At 38.1% G+C, this 22927-nt stretch overlaps 1 protein-coding gene across 9 annotated transcripts in view; it reads left to right on the top strand.

The window, feature by feature from the left end:
- Positions 1-22927, top strand: part of DMD (dystrophin) — a 1967742-nt gene that overhangs the window by 1658679 nt on the left and 286136 nt on the right. For all 9 annotated transcript variants that reach the window (XM_075200299.1, XM_075200300.1, XM_075200296.1 and 6 more), the window contains one exon: positions 31-109. In XM_075200299.1, coding sequence (XP_075056400.1) covers positions 31-109 — 79 coding nt within the window. The remainder of the gene's footprint in view (positions 1-30; positions 110-22927) is intronic.

The following is a 22927-nucleotide window of genomic DNA, read 5'->3' as shown; positions in this document are numbered from 1 at the left end:
AATAATCTCTTCTTCTTCTATCCCTCCTAGGTGTCCATTGATGAGCGCATCAGACAATTGCATGAAGCCCATAGGGATTTTGGCCCCACATCTCAGCATTTCCTTTCCAGTAAGCATTTTAATGTCTGTTAATTAACCTGCTTGCTTTATGGTTGATGCAACTGTCCCATTTCACGTAGTGTGATAGCCCACACATTGCATAATACCTTTGCGGTGATAATATTAAGTCTGCACCTTTCATATAAAAATGCTGAGCAGTGAAGGCTGGCATAGAGCTTCTAAATGCTTGAGTAAAGTTAACAGGACGTGAACCTCAAATGTGTCAGTATCTGGTTGAACACAGCTAAATGCTGACAATTCAGTGCCCCTTGAGGTATTGTTTGATAGATTTATTTTTACTGTTCAAGCACATTCATGATTAGAGCATAAACTGATATCATAGTCAGAACCAGCCAATCAGGAAGCTCCTTGGTGTCCACATGATGGCCAAGGAAGGAGGAGAGGTTAAGTGGCAGTGCTATGAATGGTGCAGGCTGAGAAGAGGGGCTTTTCAAAATTCTCTGCTCACTACACTATATTAATAAGTCATTATTAGCAGCTTAGATAAAATCTAAGGAATATAGATAGGTAACCAGAGTAAATTGTGTTAAAAAGAAACGTGACTTTTTTCATGGGATTGCAGTAGCAAATGCGCTTCATTTAGGGGACTTTAAAACTTTTCTTTGAAACTTAAAACAAATCTGTCCATAACTTTTCTGACTGCAGTCTACTAAGCAGTATTTGTCATGGTTCATTTATCTGGAACATTTTTTAGATTACTTTTAAAGGACCACCATTTTACTGATGATGTCATTTACATGTTAGTCCTCACAGTATTGTCATAATATATTTTTTTTCACCTATCTGACTATTTGGTGATTTACATACAATCATGCATATCTGAAAAGGTTCATAGCTGCTTACCATCAGACCTACTTTATTTTCTAAGTGAGATTGTTCAGAGGACTAGCAACCACTTCTAGTTGTTTGTGTGTGTGTGTGTGTGTGTGTGTGTGTGTGTGTGTGTATATATATATGGCATAATAATGTATACCAGCTTTTCGACATATATATATATAGGTTGACAAGCTGGTATACATTGATATGCCATACCCCCATTTCTCCTTCTGCTTTGATAGTAAAACTATCAAGTTCCATTTGGTTATATATACCATACCACCACTTATAAATTTCCACACCGTCACCTCTAAATTTCCATTTCAACCACTGTGTATACATATATAGATATGAGAATGCTCTTAAAACATGGTCAGTCATAAATCCAAAATCTAACATGCGAAATCATCATTCAACAGACTTCTAACATAACATTTCACATCTCCCTGGATATTTTGTCCTTTCTCAAGGACAATGCAAATGGCCCAATGTGTGATTGTTTTCTGGGGGTTACTATTGGTATCATTTATAAAAGAATGTAGAACACTAATAGGAATTTTAGTATTTAAAATAAAATAGAAAACTCTATCTGGTAAGCTGCCATTTCTTTCAATAGTTTACATTCAATGGCCTGTTAATGGAGGATTGAAAATGTTTTTCCCTTCGATCCTCTTTTCTGCTTGCTGCAAAAAAATCCTCAGACTCACTGAAATATAAAAATAAATTAATAATAAAAAAGAACCTTCTGAATGGAAACCCTTTTTAATTTTACTTTACAAATTGCTCTAATGATTTCAATTGCACTTTCCCTATAGAAACTAATTGATAATGCCTGGAATGAGCATGTACATTTTTTCTGGGAACAAAAATTGTCAACAGTGTTTTATAGGAGGTGGTTAAAAATTGGAATCAGAAAAATGTACTTGTAATTTTATGGTGAAAACAGTAAAGTTTTTTTGAAAACTGCACAGAAACATTGCTTCTATCATTACCAATCATCTATCATTATCATTATCATTAACAATTATCATTATCAATTATCATTATTAATAAATAGGTCCATTTAATCCTTTGAGTGAAGTAAACTCATTTCACACAGGGCTGTTGGAATAGTTGAAATGCTTCTGGGGTATTGGTCTCTTCTTATACAAATATATCAGTATGTCTGTTCTCTGTTATATATATATCTATAATATAAAAGCCTAGCGGCATGTGTTAGTCTGTGTGTGGAAAAAAAACAACACGCTGCAGCGCCACCTGCTGGGCAGAGTTATACACTGACCTACTAAATTCTTAGCATTATCTAATATCTAATATATATAAGCCTAGTGGCGTGTGTTAGTGTGTGTGTGTAAAAAACTATTTTCTCAGAAAGGGCTCATCCAATTGACCTGAAATTTGGTATACTGACATTATTTGACAAAAAAATTATAATAGTGAAGTCAGTTAACTTCCATCATCCCCCCTTCCCCCCGTGGGAGGGGTAGTAAAGGCTAAATTTACGAGTTGAGGGGTCAATCTCATTCTCGTGAGGTAATTTTACCTCATGAACATACATTAAAAAGGGCGCTTGCGTCGGGAAGTAACGCTCTTCCCCTGAGGAGGCCTGGGCTAGGCCCAAATGCATGACAAGAACCTTTTTAAGACCTTAAGTAGCTTGATTTGACTAGAATGCATGAGTATCATGCACAGGTTAACTTGTATATATATACACATACACATATATAAATATATAATTATATATTACACTTATGATAGATTTGTAGGCCACCACAGTGCTCTACAGCATTGTACAGTAGGGAAACTAGACAAAATAAATGCAGATAAGTAAACAAAGCGTTTGTAGGACCCTGCTCATTAGAGAACTTACATTTTAAGTGGAAGAGGGCACAGTTGACTCAATATTGGGACAGTTGTGAGGGTGCATAAGTGTGAATAGTATTATCGGGGATAAGGTAAGCTCTAAAAAAAAATGTGGGTTTTCAATGAGTGCCTAAAGATTTGAAGGCTGTGGGAAAGCCTGATTGAGTGCAGTAGAGAATTCCATAAGTGGGGAGCAGAACAGCAGATGTCTAGTAGGCGGGAGTTAGAGGTGGTTACCAGAGACGAGACAAGGTGCAGGTCAGAGGTAGATCTAAGAGGGCTGGAGGTAGGGTATATTGATATGAGATTTGAGCTGAGTGCAGGGGTATTGTTGTTGAAAGCTTTGTAGGTAAGGGTGAGTAATTTTAATTTGATTCTGGAGGATAGAGCAAGCTAGTGTAGGGATTTGCAAAGTGGTTCAGCAAATGAAGTGATCCAGGAAAGAACTGTGTTATGAAGACCAATGGAGTGACGGTTGTGAAGAAGAGTGTGATCAACAGTGTCAAATTCAGCAGAGGTCCAGGAGAATGAGTATGGAGAAATAACCCTTAGACTTTGCAGTAAGTAGATCTTTGATGACTTTTGTGAGAGCAGTTTCATAAAGTAATGTTGGGGGCAGGAGCCTGAGAGGAAAGAGAGACAGGTGTTTGCACACTTCTACTCAAGTAGTTTGGAGGCAAAAGGGAGGAGAGACAATAGGGTATTAGTTGGAGAGTGAGGCTGGATCGAGGGATAGTTTCTTCAGAATCTGTGAAATGAGCACAGGTTTAAATGAGGATGGAAATGTGATATATACATGTGATATATACAAACAGCTTCTTGTTATTAGATTTTGATAATTTTATAATGAAGGCAGTAAAGGAAGGACCACTTCGACCACTGTATATGTTTAGATATTTATTTTACATATACAACAATCTGCTGTTGTTTTCTTTTTTTAAAATATTCATTAAACAAATCCATTGTTCCCACCAGCAGTAATGTTGTATTTTTATATACTTTACCACCGTGATTGATTGTACTCCATTTTTTTTCAGTACATATTTATTTGCATCTTGTTCGGGTTAATACTAGGATACAAAATTGTCAATTAAATACTGGCATTCTTACCAAATCTTTATTAATTTAGATGGCCAGCCATACTAATTGTTTTAACCTTCAGTTTTTATGCCCTTAGTTCACCTCATTAAATTTCTGATGAACCTTCTCTTCTCCAGCTGTCAATAGTTTACTTAGTTTTTGTACCTGAGGACTGTACTGCGGCGGGTTATTGCTGATCTATGATATTTCATTTGTCATGACCTACCACAAATGTAAAAAGAAAATGAAAAAAAAGTAATGGGAAGTATTTATGAATTTGAGAAATTATGCAACTCAGTTAATTTTTCTTTAAAGCACATACATTTCAGCATGCCACACATTCTCCTTTGTGTAGCATTTTGTGGATTTGTAGACTTAGGGGTATATTTTTCAAACCTTCTAAAAAGGAAAAGTATCAATCAGTCAGCTATCATTTTCTAGAATTTACTAGATGAACGATAGCTAAAATCTGATTGGTTGCTATGGGCAACTCCTCCACTTTTCCCTTAAAGAAGTTTTGATAAATCTACCTATAAGTGTGAAAGTGCATATTAGCAAAACTGAAAAAGTTTTGAAAGTCACCGTACAGGAATATTTGCTAGTACCGTAAACCACCATTATAACTATTGCTTTCCTTTTTTTTGCTTATCTGAGTCTCTTTTGTATGAAAATGTGTTAATCATTTTACATTTACATTTCTCTATTGATCTGCAGATATTATGCTTACTGAATTTGTATCAAGACATATCAAATGGCATGTTATTGAAAGTAGTGGCTTAGTACCAATTTCTACCACCTCTGTAGGCACAGACCAAATGAGGCACACTTATGCAAATGTGTATTCTTCGCCCCCTGTAGTTCATTATCATATACCCTACCAGGAAAGATAATATTGTTTTTGAATTTGAGCAAATAAACCATGGTCCACATTTCATATGAAACACCCAATCCTCCCAGGTTCAGTGCTGATTTACATTTTTTTGCTTCCTTTTAATGTATGGCTATTCATCACTGCCAAACCTTGTAACTTGCAAATCCACAATATCTCACCTGTCAATATATTAAAACAAACTTACTCTCCCACTATCAGCAGAAGTACAGAAAAAAGGCCGGCAAAATAGCTCTGATGCATAGAGTCCACAAGACATTTGAAGGTGTCCTTTGGTGTCTGGCACCAAGATGTTAGCATCAGATCCTTTAAGTCCTGCAAGTTGTGAGGTGGGACCTCCATGGCACTGACTTGTTTTTCCAGCACATCCAACAGATGATCAATTGTATTGAGATCTGGAGAATTTGGAGGCCAAGTCAACATCTTGAACTATTCATCATGTTCCTCAAACCATTCCTGAACAATTTTTGCAGTGTAGCGGGGGGCATTATCCTGCTGAAAGAGGCCACTGCCATCAGGGAATACCGTTGCCATGAAGGGTGTGCTTTGGTGCAACAATGTTTAGATAAGTTTTATGTGTCAAAATAACATCCATATGAATGCCAGGACCCAAGGTTTCCCAGCAGAACATTGCTCAGAGCATTAAACTGCCTCCACCGACTTGCCTTCTTCCCATAGTGCATCCTGGTGCCATCTCTTCCCCATGCACACGTACACGGCCATCCACATGATTTAGAAGAAAACGTGATTCATTAGACAAGGCCACCTTCTTCCGTTTCTCCATGGTCCAGTTCTGGCACTCTTTCACAATTGTAGGCACTTTCAGCGCATGGGCACTCTGACTGGTGTGTGGCTATGCAGCCAGCTGCGAGGCAACCTTGTGTTCTGACATCTTTCTATCATAGCCAGCATTCACTTTTTCAGCAATTTACAGTAGCTCTTCTGTGGGTTGGCCTTTGCTCCCCACGCACATCAATGAGCCTTGGGCACCCATGACACTGTCACCGGTTCACCAGTTGTCCTTCCTTGGACCACTTTTGGTAAGTACTAACCACTATATAGTGGGAACACCCCACAAGACCTACCGTTTTAAAGATGCTTTCACCCAATCATCTAGCTTTCACAGTTTGGACCTTGTCAAAGTCGTTCAGATCCTTATGCTTGCCCATTTTTTCAATACATCAACTTCAAGAACTGACTATTCACTTGGTGTCTAATATATCACCCCTTGACAGGTGCCATTGTAACAAGATAATCATTGTTATTTACTTCACTTGTCAGTATTTTTAATGTTGTGGCTGATTGTTGTATGTTATCTACATAAAAGAAGAAAAGCAGGGGATACATGGCTATTTTCAGTTATGAAGCAAACCATTTACCAATTTTCAAGTAATAATTCAGTACTGTTATGGGGTGTGGCTAATATATGTAATGCTAATTCCACAAATATTAAAATGCAGCCATAACCAGTGATTAGTGTTAGTATAAGCCGTAGTATAGCCTTCTGATGGGGAACTAGTAAAGAAGGGTTCAGATAAGCAGACACTGTCAATCTGTCAGTCAGTCTGTCTCATGCATCGATGTTGTCGTCAATAATCCAATCAAATCAACTTGGTCGGTTTTGGTCATACTTATAAATTTGTTTGGCAGATAATCACAGTCTGCACTAACAAGACCCCATCAGGTCCTGACAGTTGGCCACTTGGTCCAAGTTTCAAATGCTTCAAACTGTCCAATTTGACTATCCATTTATGTGGCAAATTTGGAAAGGGATGCATGCCGCAGGATTGGATTGTTTGTGGCCAGGGTTATGGAAATGTGCTATTATAATTACATACTGACCGCCAGGAGACTGATACCAAAAAACATAACATTTTGGGATTCAGAGTTACAGTAAAAGAAAAACTTTTCATCCTGTATATATAGCACATTATAGGAGTAAAGAATTAATGCTATAATTCCTGTGTTAGTAAACCTGACCCTTATGTCGGTTTTCATTTTACCTTTACCTTTCCCCTGATCCTTTGTCTGATATGCTATGATAGAAAAAGGAAAATTACAGACAGTTGAGGATAAGAGAATCGTCAATTCATCTAAGAGATTACAGGCTCACATAACCTACTAATCTATATTATAGTGTCAGTCATGTGACACAAGCGATTTTGGAAGAATTCACTTGTCTCTGTATAAATATGCCTTAATTGTCCAGAGCGTCAGAGTGGATGTGGATATTGTTATAGAGATCTCCTTAGAGTGATCTTATGGAAGTGCATGGCATTGGCAGATCCAGGCGGGGTGATTTAGGCCAATGCCCCCCTGGAAGCACACTACATATGTCTGTCTGATTGCTGAGAGACAGACAGAGGATCCTACCAAGCCGCCCTGATTATGTTTTAAACACAATTGAAGTGGCCGTGTATCATCCTCTGCCTGTTTCCCAGTTGCCAGGTCCAATCAAAATGAAGACGGGGAAGGACACACCAATCAGAGTGAAGGAGAGGTGGGCTGTGCTAAATCACCTCCCTAATAAAAAGTCTAGGTCCGCCCCTGGTGGTGGTAAACATCAGAATGTCACTGAAGACAACAACACCGACAAAATAAATCTGATTGCAAAAATGACTATAAAAACCAAATGCAGGCTTAGCATAAAAACTACAATGCACGTAACGACCTGCTTCTGTTACATCCCGAACCCTGGCAAAGACGCCAGTTTCTATTCACGTCAGTTTCTATAGCGACTTCCACTGTATTTAAAGCGGCAATGCCAGCAGCTGTGGCTAATGTAAAAGTGTATAGCCTGTTAAATTGCCTAGTAAAGTCTTTGGCTGTTGGATTGGAGTTAGGAACTGGACTAATATTAGGGCTACTTAAGGATTGTGTTTAGGGTCTGTGCACATAGGTATAATTTCTTTTCTCTCCTCTATTCAGCTGTCAAAAATATAATGTCGGAAATACAGAATCTCACAGTGATAATTTATCATTGCAGTCTTTCTAAAGTGGATGACAGAACAAGGACAGGGGAAAGTAGAGCATGTTCTAGTTTCGGCCATCCTTGCTACAACATCCACCTTGAAGACAGTCCTACAGACTGCACTGCACCAGCTTTTCTCTGTTCATATCAATGATCTCTATATGAGAATACGTCTCTCTTTCGTTCCATTGTCAAAAACGGAACCATAGAGAGACAGAAATTAGTAACATATAGTATAAGAAGTAGCATTTTTATTACATAAACTATTTTGTTTTATTCTGACTTTTTTAGGATCTCTTTAGCCAAGCAAGTTGCTTGGATGAAAAGCAACTCTGCTCTTTGTAATATTTTGTTTTTGTCTCCCTAGTATAGCGGAACAATATGAAAGCTCTTTAAGTGCCTTTATCATCCATGCTCCATTAAAACTCTAGTCCCCCCACCCCTCAGTTCCGGCTGGCTTAAGGTAAATGCCCATTTTGCCCATTTATAAAATGCAGCCCAGAGTGAGCACAAAGAGCCTAAGGTACAGTTGGACGCATCTCAGCCGATCGTCGTCATTACAAGTTCATATCACACCAGGGGTAGAACAGTTTTTGGTTGAACAGTTGATTTCTAAATACAAACCCAAGGTCTAGGAAGTTATTTGAAGGCACACAGTGAGATTGTTCTGAATCACACTCTTATTTAGTTTAATGCAGCTTCTGGGACATGTACCGTTTATAAATGCAAACATGTTTACATCTTTGTAAACAAATACCTGTGGTTTTAATAAATTGTACTGCCATAATAATGTTTCATACAGTTGGTCTTTGAAATAACTAAACAACAACATTGTAAAAGCAAAGCAGTAAATTGAAAATAATTAGTTACTTGTTTTATGGTTTATCACCCAAACACCTGTTATTACTTTTTCCATGTTATCTTGGTTGCCCACTAGTTGTGGTCTTTGTCTTTAGCAGTTCCCTTTCCCATAGGACTTAATGTAGTCACCAGTATTCAGTTGTCACCAGATATTGTGCATCTCGCTGAACAGTTTGGTAAACTACCATTGAAAGGGTGAGAGAGGTCAGGTAGGGCGAGCCACACACAAATAAACATATGAGGTACAAAATCAGCAGATAAAATATCAAGGTCAAAACAAATAATAAGTTCAAGGCAGCAAATTAATGATGATAAAGAATGAAGCAAACATCAGTAATCCAATATTCAATAAGATCCAGGTCAGGAAACAAAACATATAATGGGCGTCTTCAGTGTGGACCATAAGAAGCCCAGAATTGGCCACGGATGCAAAGAAGGCAGCAGACAATTTATTTCCTTTTCTGCATGCTGATAGCTACACTGTATAGGTTTTATGTATACATTGTTAAAAATATAATGTGCCTGATTCATCAAAGCACACATTCTGAGCGCAACCTGCGTTTAGTATTATACACGTATTTAGGCTTTGGGACCTCAAGAATTCAGCACGGAACTGATCTCTAGATACGTGTGCTTTTGAAATTGGGGGCAGGTCTGCTGTGCTGTACTACACAAGATGCTGCAAAAAGAATGCACAGGAAAATAAAAAAAAATCTTGAATTAATGTCACCTGTTAGTAATAAATGCATTAATGATCAAACAAAAATAACAAAAAAATGATTAAGATGTTGCTAATGTCTACAGAACATAAAATGCATTTTTAACTTTGAGGTGCTCAGAGCTGGATGCGTATGTGGCTACATACACTTGAGTTTTGCTCTCCTTACTGTACATTAACTACGGCAACACACCCCTTCCCCGTCCAGTTCACTCCCTGTAATAGTAGGCTTAGTAAGTGTCCTTTGCTTATGAAGACGCAGCGGACAGAACTGCGCTCACAGACGTATCTCCCAGTGCTGGGCATACGCAGAGTGATTTTGCGGACAATACACTCAAAAGCATCAGATGTGTGCCTTGATGAATCAGGCACAGTATGTTTTGCTTGTTTGTTTTTTGCTGTGAAACAAAACAAAACATATTTTTCATCCACTACTAGTAAAGATTGACTTGCTCCTTTAAAAATGTATGTGTGCAAGGTTCAGATATGACACTCCTGATAAACAAACATGAGGAATGACACAAGGCACCCCCTAAAATCTGATTACACACACCTTTCATTTCAGTGATTATTACATCACTGACATCTCCTATGACATGGTGATTGCATCAGCTATCATCTGATCATAAGATATGTCATAAATAATAAAGCTACAATTTTACTATTTGAATTTTCCAGTAAATAGGTCACCCTATTACCAGTAAGAAAGATTCATAGATTGTGAAAACAATGGCAAGAAATTGACGATATTTAATGTAGGTTCAGACATGAATTGCATACAATTGCGTTCACTGGCGTAAGGTCCATTTCTGAGCGTGCACAGAGCTATGTCATGCAAGATACTGCACGCAAACTGACTTACTTCCAAACATGAAGCAAGCCCTGTGTGTGAACTATATAAATATTCAGTCTCTGAACTAGAAAGCTAGACAATCTTACCCCTCTCACAGGCAGGCCCGGCGCTCCCATTAGGCAAGGTTAGGCACTTGTCTAGGGCGCCGGGCTCTGGAGGGCGCCACAGAATTCTAAAAGACTTTAAAACTGTGCGGCGACCGCTGACCATACCTGTCACAGCCGCCGTACAGCAATCAGATGCACGGGGCTTTTTTAAAAATGCCTAGGGCGCCGTGGACCCTAGCACCGGCCCTGCTCACAGGCATTTGTAGTGGTAAAATGAGTTAAAAAGAACCAAGTCTATATATACCCATTCTCTGACATGTTTTAAACTGAATTTAGCTAGTCTGCAGGATTTCATGTAGACCCACTGGATGAAGTCACAATTAATCATAGAATAAAAATCCAGCTTATATTTAAAAACTATATTAGTAGACAGGATATGAACTTATATCTTTGGTATGGGCCACGTGTGGAGGAAAAAAGCATAGCTCCCTCTTAGACTGTGTAAACCAGGGTTGTCCAACCCGCGGCCCAGCGCGCCTGTAAATGTGGCCCAGCAGGAGTTTTGGTTGCGGCGAGGGGGAAGCGCTGTTAATGAGAAAAAAATCCTGGGGAAAAAAAAGAAAAGAAAATACCTAGCGGTCCAGTGGTCACATCAGCTGGCGCTCCGGCTCCCTCCCTGGTCTCCTCCTCCGTGCATTACTCGCAGTGAATGTCGGGCGTGACGTCATCACGCCCAACATCCATTGCGGAGCGCAGCACAGAGGAGTCACCAGCGTGAACTCGCGATCAGCAGCAATGCATTTAGTAATCAAGAATAATTATACCAAAGAGGAGAAATGTAAAGAGAAGTAACAGAATAAAAAGGTGAATGTAATAAGGAAAATATGAACAAACGTAATAAATGCAGTGAGAGTGAGGAAAACACAACAACATATGGAAGAGGAGTTATGAGTTTCCACTGCATTTGATGCTTCCCTTAGATGTGCATTTTTTTTGGCTTCTTAGATCTCATATACACTTTCGTTTGGTGTTGCGTGACAATACGCAAGTACAAATTCCAGTGAAAATGCATATGTAAAGGAAATCTATTTAGCAAATATTTGTTAATAGTGTTTCTATTCCTTGCTGTGTGGTGCTATGGAATTTGTTCCGCCAATGATGATGTTCGGGAGGTCACCTAGGCTTCCCCATTACATACCCTTGTGGTATATATTGTTTGTATTTTATGTGCGGCCCAAACCAACTCGTCGTCTTCTAATGTGGCCCAGGAAAGCTAAAAGGTTGGACACCCCTGGTGTAAACCAACCAAAACCTTAAGGGGCTCTGCTTCCCGTGGTCTCTAGAATAAATATTAATGAGGCCCTAAAAGATGGTAATTATACCAAAAACTCTTGTATAACATCAAGCTACTCTTACTCATAGCAACCAAACCAGAGGTTACTCTGTGTGGGGGTCCACAATTAACAGAGAGGAACGCAACAATAATCTTCTCCTCACCCCTTCCTTCTAAAGACAATGGGCTCAAGCTGTGTGGGGGATTTTTATAGCCTCTCTGTTTTGTGTTTGATGCCAAGATTGTGTGGAAATGACTAACATTGTGTGCAAACCTGGAATATGGCTTGAGACTTATTCAAGAAGACTCAATGCTATAAAAAAGCAAAAGGTGCTTCCACAAAGTATTAGTTTAGGGGTGAGCACACTTATGCAACCAATATATTGTAGAGGGGTATTTTCACTTCTGACGTGATTTATTTAGATTTCAGGCTTCACACCACAAACACATTCTTTGTACCTAAAGGTTATAAAGGCATATTTCAGGCATGTTTCCACCATATTACAAATAACAATATGTTTGAAAATTAAGTTAAGACAGATAGCAATCACTTGGATCTTTCAACTGATTTGCCCCATGAAACTATAATTCTATATGGTCACTATAATCTTGATTTTTCACCTGTTTTAAATAAGATTTAAAGGACCATGAAGCCCTTTCCCCAAAAATAAAATGATAAATGTATTATATATAGTTCAGTGGCAACATTTACCGTACATTCATGTAACTCTGTGAAAAATGTTAGTTTAATAGAGACTTATCTCCCTCATTGTTAGATATGCAGTATATGTCGAAAGGGGTGACATTACCTGTTTTTAGTACATTGAGTTCTCTACTTTGGCAACACTGATATTAAGGAACTGTTTATGCAAAACAGCTCTGTTCACTTTTGAGCCATGTAAAGGTGCTTTGTACACTATGAGACTCCCTTGGAAATGGTCACTGAGAATACGGACAGAAATAATTTTACTGTACAAGTGGAGAGAACAGAGCTGTGCATGCCAGGCCAAACTGGACTTGTGGATGAAAAGTTTGTATGCCATGACATTTATGCCATTCACTTTAAGGGTCTGTTCTGCTCCATCTGGTAGACTGCATGGTGAATGATTTGGAATAATTCTCTTTATTCTTCAGTAGTTTGTCCTTCTCCATTGGCATTTTATTTTACATTTCAGCAAGATGAACTATTTAGGTTTGCCCTTTTCATACTTGCCAGGTAATTTGTAGACAGCACCTGGAACATATAGCTAAAGCCAGACTGCTGACAAGCAGTTAGCAAGAGTCAGCCAAGCATCAGACCAATTCTGTAGACTTCCTACAGGATGAACACTGGCCTGATTTAGCTATAGGAAAGCATAATAAATCTCACATCAAATACTATGAGATTTTTGTAACATTTTCAAAGCTGATTTGCACCAGTAGAAACAGTTTCTTACTTTACATCCCTCTAATAGTTATAATACTTATACTTACGGAATTAACTATTTCAAGAACCACTGTGGTTTTCATACAAAATACTATTTATATTAGGTTGGTGTTACACATACACATCAGGATATATATTAAAAGGGTGAAAATATATGTCTTGGTTGACAGTTAATGGCTGATGCATTTTTAATTACAGTTATTTGCATTTTAGTTCAGTTTATTGGTAATTAAATGTTAATGATTGTGGGTTGTTTTATCATTTTGTAATTAGAAAGTATCCTGTTAGAAATAATTGGGATGCTTTTAAAGTGTGGTCTGGTGAAATCTCATCTTGCAAAATAATGCAATGTGAAAAGTGTTTAATTCTGTTAACTTATCTTTGTCATATTTAATGATAGTGGGACCACAGCAATTAATTATTATTGGCTTTCTGCCATTGTTGAAATATTTGTACAGCAGTATTATAGTTGAGCAATGTTATGTTATAATTTTGAGGTCAGTGTTACAAGTTAAATACTGTGGAATTACATGGACTCCTGACTGGCCTTGTGGGTACATTCCTATATTAAATTTGTATTAACTGATTAAGCATTAAGTCAGAAAACCTATGAACATTTCATTCATTTTAAAATGTAGGAATATTAAAGGTCACAAAATAGTTAAGTGTCCATATGAAGACACTTTACAGCAAGTTTTTATGCACAGTATAAAACTATATATATATTGTGAAAAGCATGCCAAACAAACTGCTCCTCACACAGGTTTGGCTGAACCACTTTGCTGCTTATTTTCTTGTCAGGATGGATAACACAGCCACAGCAGTGTCCTCAGCAGTCACACCAAACATATTCAAATATTTACAAAGTTCCATAGCCCTAATGCTGGCTATAACAGTTATATCCCTAACTGGCCACTGGCCACTTGTTGGCACCTGTCTTCCATCTACACCTCAAACCCAGCTGTTTAAGCTTCCTGTCAAAGCCTTGCTCTAGCTGATTGTTTAATTCATTAGGCCAGGTGCTCCACCTGTATTATTGGGCTGTGTGTGTATGAAAGTGTACCAAGTTAACCCTGTCTGCATCCTCAGCCTGCAGATTCCCAGGGAAACCATCATTCTTTCCTTTATTAGTATCAGGGCCGCATTAACCCGAGGTTTTACTGGGCTACAGTCCAGGGGCCCCGGGCACCCAGGGGCCCTTGAAAGTTCACTTCAGGTCTTCTGTACTGCCAGTTATGCCAGACTAATCGTTTCACCTCTGAGAGGTGTTTTAAAATGCTGCTAGTCAGTTCCTCTGTCTCTCAGCCCTGGGGAGAAGGTTGGATGGCTCCTGAGAGTCTCTGCAAATGGTGACCAATTACCTCTATATTTTAGATGTGTGTGGCACACAAGGTCCTTTACACAATAGAAGGTATTCCTGTTTTTAATTCATAGAAACTACTATTTATAATAGGTTGCTGTTACACATATGCATCAGGATATATGTTAAAAGGGTGAAAATATAGGTCTTGGTTGACAGTCTAATGGTTGCACCTGTGAGAGGTGTTTTAAAAAGCTGCTTGCTCTGTCTCTCAGCCCTGGGGAGGAGGTTGGATGTGTCCTGAAAGACTCTGCAAATGGTGACCAATTAACTCTATACTTTGCATGTGTGTGGAGCAAAGTCCTTCACAGGAGCGAGGGTGTTCTTCTGTGTTTAGTTAGTTCCAGACAGGCAAGGTATTTATTTTGAAGTTTTCTTTATTTTTTTCTTTCTGCTTAATAAAACTGGCTGAGGGCAGTTGTATCAAAACATTGGACTTGTGTGACTTCTCTGCTGCTGTACACCACCATCTACCCCAGGAGACGCCACCTGTTCCCCTACCCAATTATAATATAATATATACTGTGTGTATATGTATATGTATATACATATATATATATATATATATATATATATATACACACACACACACACACACACACACACACACACACACACACACACACTAGATTAATGTATCTACTGTGAAGCAAAAAGCCTGAAGTGTAATGAATCAGAAACAGACACATTTGTGACAGATTAGGGTTCCTGCTGGTTAATAAGACTTAGATGTATATGATCCATTTTCATTTTAGCAGATACATTTTAGTATTCTGCATATGACACTTAAATAGCTTACAAATGTATAAATATTAAAATTATGTTGTTAAGGACATTTACTGAATAGTCATGTATTGCTTATCAGGAGAAGGTTAAAATCCATCTTCCCCTCATGACGGGTCCATCTGTACTTGTAAGAACAGCAAGTGCATCTCTTTGAGATACGAGGCGAGAGCGTAAAGTCATAGCAGTCCCATTTAATGCTTCTTCCCTGTCTGCCATTAATCTTGGCTCTTATACAAGGTAGTGCCAGCAGTGTTTAAAAAGAATGTTCTCAAACTTTTAAAAGCACTATTCTGAAAGTAACACAGTGTTTCTAGCTATGTGCATATTTTGTAAGAGTTTCCTTTGCCACTGTAAAATAGTTCATAGTTCTTAATAGAAAAACCTTCACAGAAAGCAGCAGATATTTTGTGTTGATGACACAACTTAGTACATGGCTTTTTTTTCTTTGATTTAGTGATCAAATGGTTACGATATTAGCACTTCTGTCTTCCTGATCTTTGGCATTGCATGGTAGACAGACTCTCAAGCCACCATGCTTTGTAAACCTGTATACGAGGATCTCATTGCTGATTGTACATTTCAATTATGTGCAACGTGTAATCAGAACATACATACACAAAATACACACATATTAAATTGCCATCTCAGCCATCAAATAAATAGAATAAAATAATCATGCAAAATAAGATACTAAATAACTAGTAAAAGCAAAGTTGTACATTTGGGATAAATAAATATCACAATACACAATAGAGGAACAACAATAGGGTTTGTAAAGTGGCTCATTGGCCCAAATATTTATTTACTTATTTCTAACTTAGAACTTTGCAAACAGTATGCAAATGATATGTGTGCTTGTCTAACTAGTTTTTAGTTTGTGTTTGATAAACATGCTGAGAAGCTATTATCTCATAAGTCAAAGCTGAACTATAACTGAACAAGCTTCTCCCTACCTAGCTGGAACCCCGGGGGCTGCTACATCCAGCAGTTTTTCCTGTGGCTTCTCCAGTTACGTAATACAAAACTCCCAAATTAATTCTACTTGCTACTTTCAAATAGAGATGCTCAGGCTCTGTTCCCCGAGAACCGAACACACCCGAACTTAGCAGATCCGAGTACCTCGGTACTCGGTACTTTCGTGCGCCCTCCGAATTGCAGAAGAGGCAAAATGTCATTGTTACGTCGTTTGATCTCGGATCTCGCGAGCTTTGGATTCTATAAGTGCCGCCCTCCATGGCGATTCAGCGCCATTTCACAGAGGGACACAGAAGGGGTAGCACAGTTCTTGGTCGTCTAGTGCAGTTGGGCAGCGTCATAGGTAGTAAAGAAAGAGGAGGGGTAGCAGTGTTCTTCAAAGTCTCCAGTGACATTCAGGAGAGCTCCATTGCTCCATTGCTAATTGTCATTGCTGAAATACAAATAATAGGTCTGGCATGCTTGGTCTTCTAAATCTACAGTCACATTGTACTGAGTTATATAGGTAAAATACAATGAGGAGAGCTCCATTGCTAAATGTCATTGCTGAAATACAAATAATAGGTCTGGTAGGCTTGATCTTCTAAATCTGCAGTCACATTATACAGTGTTGTTATATAGGTAACATACAATGAGGAGAGCTCCATTGCTAAATGTCATTGCTGAAATAGAAACAATAGGGCTGGCAGGCTTGGTCTTCTAAATCTGTAGTCACATTGTACTGTGTTATATAGGTAACATACAAAGAGGAGAGCTCCATTGTTCCATTGCTAATTGTCATTGCTGAAATACAAATAATATGTCTGGCAGGCTTGGTCTTCTAAATCTGCAGTCTTTGTTTGAAAGTGTATGAAAATAATATTGTGACCTGTGAGGTGGTCAAAATTGACTGCAAATCACTTGAAAATAGTGTTATTGAGGTTAATTATAATGTAGGGGGGGAAAAAGCAAAAATATGTGATTTTAGCAACAAAAAAATATCGGGACTTTAGAAAAAATCGGGATCCAAAATCAAAACACGTAAGGGCGGTTTTGCCAAAATCAAAACACGAAGTTAATCCAGATCCAAAACCAGAACATGGGGGTCAGTGAACATCTCTACTTTCAAATGGTGCTAAGGGAAGGGAGGTTGGGGTGTGTCTGGCCCAGTCACAATCCTCAATCTCTTGATTGTGGCTTGTGATTGGTCCTCCTGCTCAGACCCCTACCCAATCTTTGTTCGGAGCTGTGAGAACTGGAGGAGCACTGGGAATGATGGCTGCATGGAGCAGCACTAGCATACTAAGCAATAAATATAATCAAAACCACAGTGTTTATGTAATACAAGTGATACAATAATCTGTTTTATTTCACACAACACACTGTCAAATATTTATATGTCCCCATTAAATTTTAGAATTATCTATAAACAATAATAATAATAATTATTTTTATATAGCACGTTTCTCCCATTAGTACTCAAAGCACTTTTGAAATATAAGGAATACATGATACAAAAACATATAAAGTAGAAAGATACATTAAGTACCTTATGCATGAAGGAGCATAGTAACAAATTATGGAACTTACAAATTGGACGATACCAGAGACAGATGGTTAGGCAGCCATTTTGGGCACACTCAAGTTATGTATAGAAGCATAGAAAACAGGATACTTGCAAAACTGAATAGACATGAAACAGACATGAGAACAGAGGGTAAAGATGGCCCTGCTTTAGCTAGTTTATAACATACTTGCCAACTCTCCCTGAATGTCAGGGAGACTCCCTGAAATAGGGGTGATTTCCCTCACTCCCTGAAGAGTCTGGCATTCTCCCTGATGCTGAACCATTACAAGACGTGGTTGGCTTCGCCATCTGTGGCATGATGATACAGTTCAGAAATTGTGCCCTATGTCCATGTATTGATGCCTATGGAGGTGGCCATTTTCATGGAGACCAAGATTTAATCAAAGACTGACAGGTAAAACAACATGACTTCAGTACTGGAGACAGAAATGTAAAAGACACTTCAGTCTTTAGAGATTCATTGGCTGCTTTTCTTTAACGCATAGTTGCCGGACATTCCGGGAGACTCCTGCATTTCTGTTCTACCTGTTCTCGCCCCCGAAAATAGATAAGTGGCGTGGGGAGGGGGGGGCTTAATGATGCAAATATTGTGTCATCTTAGCCCCGCCCCCTCTGTAATTGGCCAAATGGTGACAATCATTTAGCGGGTGGGACCAAAATGATGATATCCATCAAGCCCCACCCCCACACGCCCACCTCCTCCGGGATCTCCCTGAAGTCAACAAGGAAAAGTTGGCGAGTATGGTTTATAATCTAGAGAAAAGGGACAAAATTAGATATATTTATACAGACATGGTTATCTGCACTAGTCACAATCCTGATGCCTTAAATGTATATTACCTAGCCTGTGGATATATTTATACAAGTCAGATAAACTCAAACGATTGCAATCACATATATGAAATATGGTAGGTGGTAATAATTTAGTTAAAGTTGCATTAAGAACTATGAACAAATGGTAACAGATGTGTATACACAAAGATAAGTGCAGATAGTAATATTAATACTATTTATTAAATACGATTATATTTTACTGAAAGGTTAAATGGTTGTAGCCATCACAAGTCAAACAGGATAGCGTAATTCAATAGAGAATTAAAAATATTAAAAACATAAAAGAAATAAAACTGCAAATAAAAAGAAGGATAAAAGAAATGGGAGAGTGAAGGAGAAAAAGAGGTAATGAAAAAGAGATAGAGTTATGAATGGGAGAGAAAAAGAAAAAGACTAACCTACCTAGAAGAACTAGTTTAAGTAGATAAATTCCTGTCATAAAGCTAGATATATCAAATACTTGTAGTTGGAAAAGAAATAATAGGAACAATATTATTTATGTAATTTCCAATTGAAGTATCACTCTTCCTTTGCAGTTCCTAAAGATGTAGGGGACTGTTAGCTCAGATCTTATATTAGGCTCCTACTCTAGCGTATCACTTTGGATGACAATACAGGCAAAACTGAATGCATCTGCCTGTCAAATATGTTTGTTAAACTATAAAATCGGTTCAGAATGGGCAAAGTTATAGTCTAATACATCACTGGATTAAGCACTTGCACCTTAATCACAGACTTGCGTTTGCTGGTTGTTCTACCTTTATCACTGATTATACCGACAGTTTAAGTTGGGAATGAAAATGGCAAAGTCAATTTCCTGTTCTCTCATTTCTGAAAACCATTCCACAGGTTCCAATACCTATCATTTAATATCTATTAGGGGCCTCTTTAATGAAAGGTTTTGCTAAGTATTGCTATTTTGCTGAAATACTTACTATACTACTGTCCAGGATGGACTTTGCACAGGACAAACATTAAAGAAAAAAATTGGAATTTATAAGTGTTTATGAAATATAGCCAGAAAACTTTATTGAAATACTTCTAAACATTATGAACAGAAGTTTATGTGAATAATCAAGATCATTTTATTTGTCTATATCTACTTTACTGCATGTTCATTGTTACCATTAATTATAAATGCCATAATCTCTTAAATGCATTTAAAATTTAATAATACTTTTCTTCATTGCACAAATTTGACACCCACGAAATGCAACAGTTCTTAAGGCTCATTCCCCTTAATCTTATATATATATATATATATATATATATATATATATATATATATATATTATCCATTCTTATTATCTGGTAGGAGTGTTCTACCTGTGAAGCTATGCAATAAACATATTCTTCTAAAAAGACATTTCACTGCTCTGGGCAGTCTTCCTCTTTCTCTTTATTTCCTGGACATGTCCTGCTTACAACTTAAATTGCAGCGCTCACATAAAAGCTTCATGACTATTGATTGGTCATCACCTAGGAATGCAAAGGATGTCAATACCTGCAATACAACCGCTCTCACTACCTCACCTCTTTAACAAACCATTTCAGTAACTCATTTAGCCAATACTCATGAAATAAAATCAAAGCCTCTCACTTACAGATGCACTGTGATAACATTCGGGTCCCTGTATGCAGATTAGGATTTTAATATGTTTGGTATTTGATTTTGTCCACTGTTTCCATAAAGCCTTTTTGAACGCGTGTTGTATATAAAGGGGGTAAGTGGTGTTGCAAATACTTGCTAAATTCGTCCTGGATTTAATTTATATGTAGAAGTGAAGTATAGTAATAAAGCTATGTTATACATATGCTTATATATATATATATATATATATATATATATATATATATACACAAGTTAACCCGTGCATGATACTCATGCATTCTAGTCAAATCAAGCTACTTAAGGTATTAAAAAGTTCTTGTCATGCATTTGTGGCTAGGCCAGGCCTCCTCAGGGGAAGAGCGTTACTTCCCGACGCAAGCGCCCTTTTTTAACGTGGTATTGTCCACATGTCACCACCTCATCATTTTTTCTTGTTCGTCTTTTTACACCCCTAATAATACACCCTTGTGTAGAAGTCAGTCATTTGTATCGGTGGACCCCAACAACCTTATAAACCTTGTGGAACCACAGTATTTTTTTTCAGTAATCCAGACTTTGGGAAAAGTTCAAAGGGTGCCAAACCAAATTTTGAAGACGGCACCTTAATTCCACATCTGTCAAGACTGGTTTAGCCTTCACTATAAACCTTAAGCTGGGTACACACTACAGAAATTTCGACCAACTTTTTATGCCAAGCGATTTTACATGCGATCGATGTTCCGATCTCTCGGTCCATGGACTGCATACACACTAGCCTTGTTTAGGACGATAAAGGGAAGAGCGGACGTCCATTTAGCGACTTTTTACAGCCATGTTCTCGTGAACAATGATTTTAATTTCGTACACACTGCAGCGACATTTGCGGGAAATGTTAAGCGATACCAAAGACATTAGCATAAAGGGGCAGAGCTTTCACAATAGTTAACTCCCAAAACAGCATAAAAACAGAAGGCTACGGTGTCTCTTCATTCATTCCTATTTGTAAACCTACAATGGCTACAGAAGTGCAAGAACAAGCAACTGCACTTCTCCTGCTTGCTGTGGCAAGAAGACTGCTGGTACGGAACCAAAGAGAAAGAAGGAGAAATGATTGCCAACATAGATGCAAAGGGTAATAACCCACGTGCTTTATACACGTGTAACGGTCTGCTGCCAGACAGGTGCAATACACATCTATACACAACACAAGTCTGTGATGTGCGGATATCGCACCACGTGAGATTAGGATTGACATAAAAAATTAACATACACACGCCCCCCAGGTCGAGGAAGTATCGGAGGATTGTCGTGGATCGGTCTGAAGTTTATACACACTACACAGCGGAAACGAGATTGGAACGAAAATATTAAACGGTACGACCAACCAAATGAGGCGATAATCGTCCATTTGGGCAGACTTTCGACCATCGTGTCACTGCACACACTGACCCGAGTTTTGAACGAGCATTCGTATGTCGGCTGTTTTAGACGATTATTGGACGAAAACAGTATAGTGTGTACCCAGCTTTACATACCTATTTCTATATAGTACAGTAACAATGGGGAGGCAGTTCCACATGACATCTAACTGATTAGGTAGGGGAGACTATTTAGCAGGGTGTATACACTAATAAAAATTGTTTCAATTTGTTTGTAGCTTATCCAGTTACCATATAGCCCAAAGTTTTCATACATGGTTTTCTAATACAGTATATTGTTTCCAAGATTTCCTAGTCCTAAAATAATCGAGCTGCAGTAATTTTATATGGTGAATACAATAACATGGATATCAAAAAATCTTCACTGTGGATTCATAGTAAAAAGGTTTATGTGATAATCTAATAATAGCACACATTTATCAAATGCAGAAGTTCACACTGTATTGTCCCTATAATCGGCTTTTTTCAGAACACAAGGAGGCCAAATCAATTGTTCAGCTTGAAAAAAGTAAAAACTGAAAATAAAAATATCCAGAAAAGGCTGTTCTCCTGGAAGAATATTGATATAAAATGATGATAAGAGTCTGCAGGCAGTTAGTCTGCCTCTCTTCTAGCTGTAGGATTATTATATTCTGTGAAATGTTTTCTGTGCTTCTTATTCTTCCGCTAGTAGTGTAGATGAATACACAATGAATGTAAATAGTTATGGTCACATCTGTCAAAATGAGATGGCTCCTTATATGGAAAAGTAACCTTATAGTAAAAGTAAAGGAGAAGGTACTGGCACAGCGGTTTTAGTGACTACATGGTAGAGGAGCTAGAAAGTAATGTCCTTATTATACTGGTGGGAAGTTAACACAATAAAAAAAATCCTTCAAATCTTTAGATGCTCTTTGAAAGCACATCTCATTTTTAGAATTGACCTTATCCTCTATAACACTATTCACACTAATAGACCCTCACAACTGTCCCAATCTCCACTCTGAGCCACATTTGCTCGTCTTGTTTCAGCTGTGTCCTCTTCCCTTTAGAATGTAAGCTCTCTAATGAGTAGGGTCCTCCATACCCTTGGTTTTCATGTCTGCGTTTATTTTGTCTGCCTTGTATGTCCTTGTTTTACGTATGTACTGTTTTCCTTACTGTATGGTGCTGTGGAGCACTTTGGCACCTTACAAACCTACAATAGTAATAATAATAATAATAATAATAATTAATAAAGCAGGTTAATCTCTTGGAAAGCTCCATGATTGTCATCATGCAAAAGGTGCTGATTTAAGGAGGCGCCGGCAGTAGAATGTTTTTTACAAAGCCTTCTACATTCTACAGCCGGCGCCGCCTTAAATTGCAACCTTATTAGCAGAAATCATAGTGTCTCCCTTCAAACTAACATCATTTTGC

This window comes from Mixophyes fleayi, chromosome 2, assembly GCF_038048845.1.
Source record: "Mixophyes fleayi isolate aMixFle1 chromosome 2, aMixFle1.hap1, whole genome shotgun sequence".
Classification (NCBI taxonomy): Eukaryota; Metazoa; Chordata; class Amphibia; order Anura; family Limnodynastidae; genus Mixophyes; species Mixophyes fleayi.
Note: the sequence above shows the minus strand (reverse complement) of the source record. Positions and strands in the feature narration are given on the sequence as shown.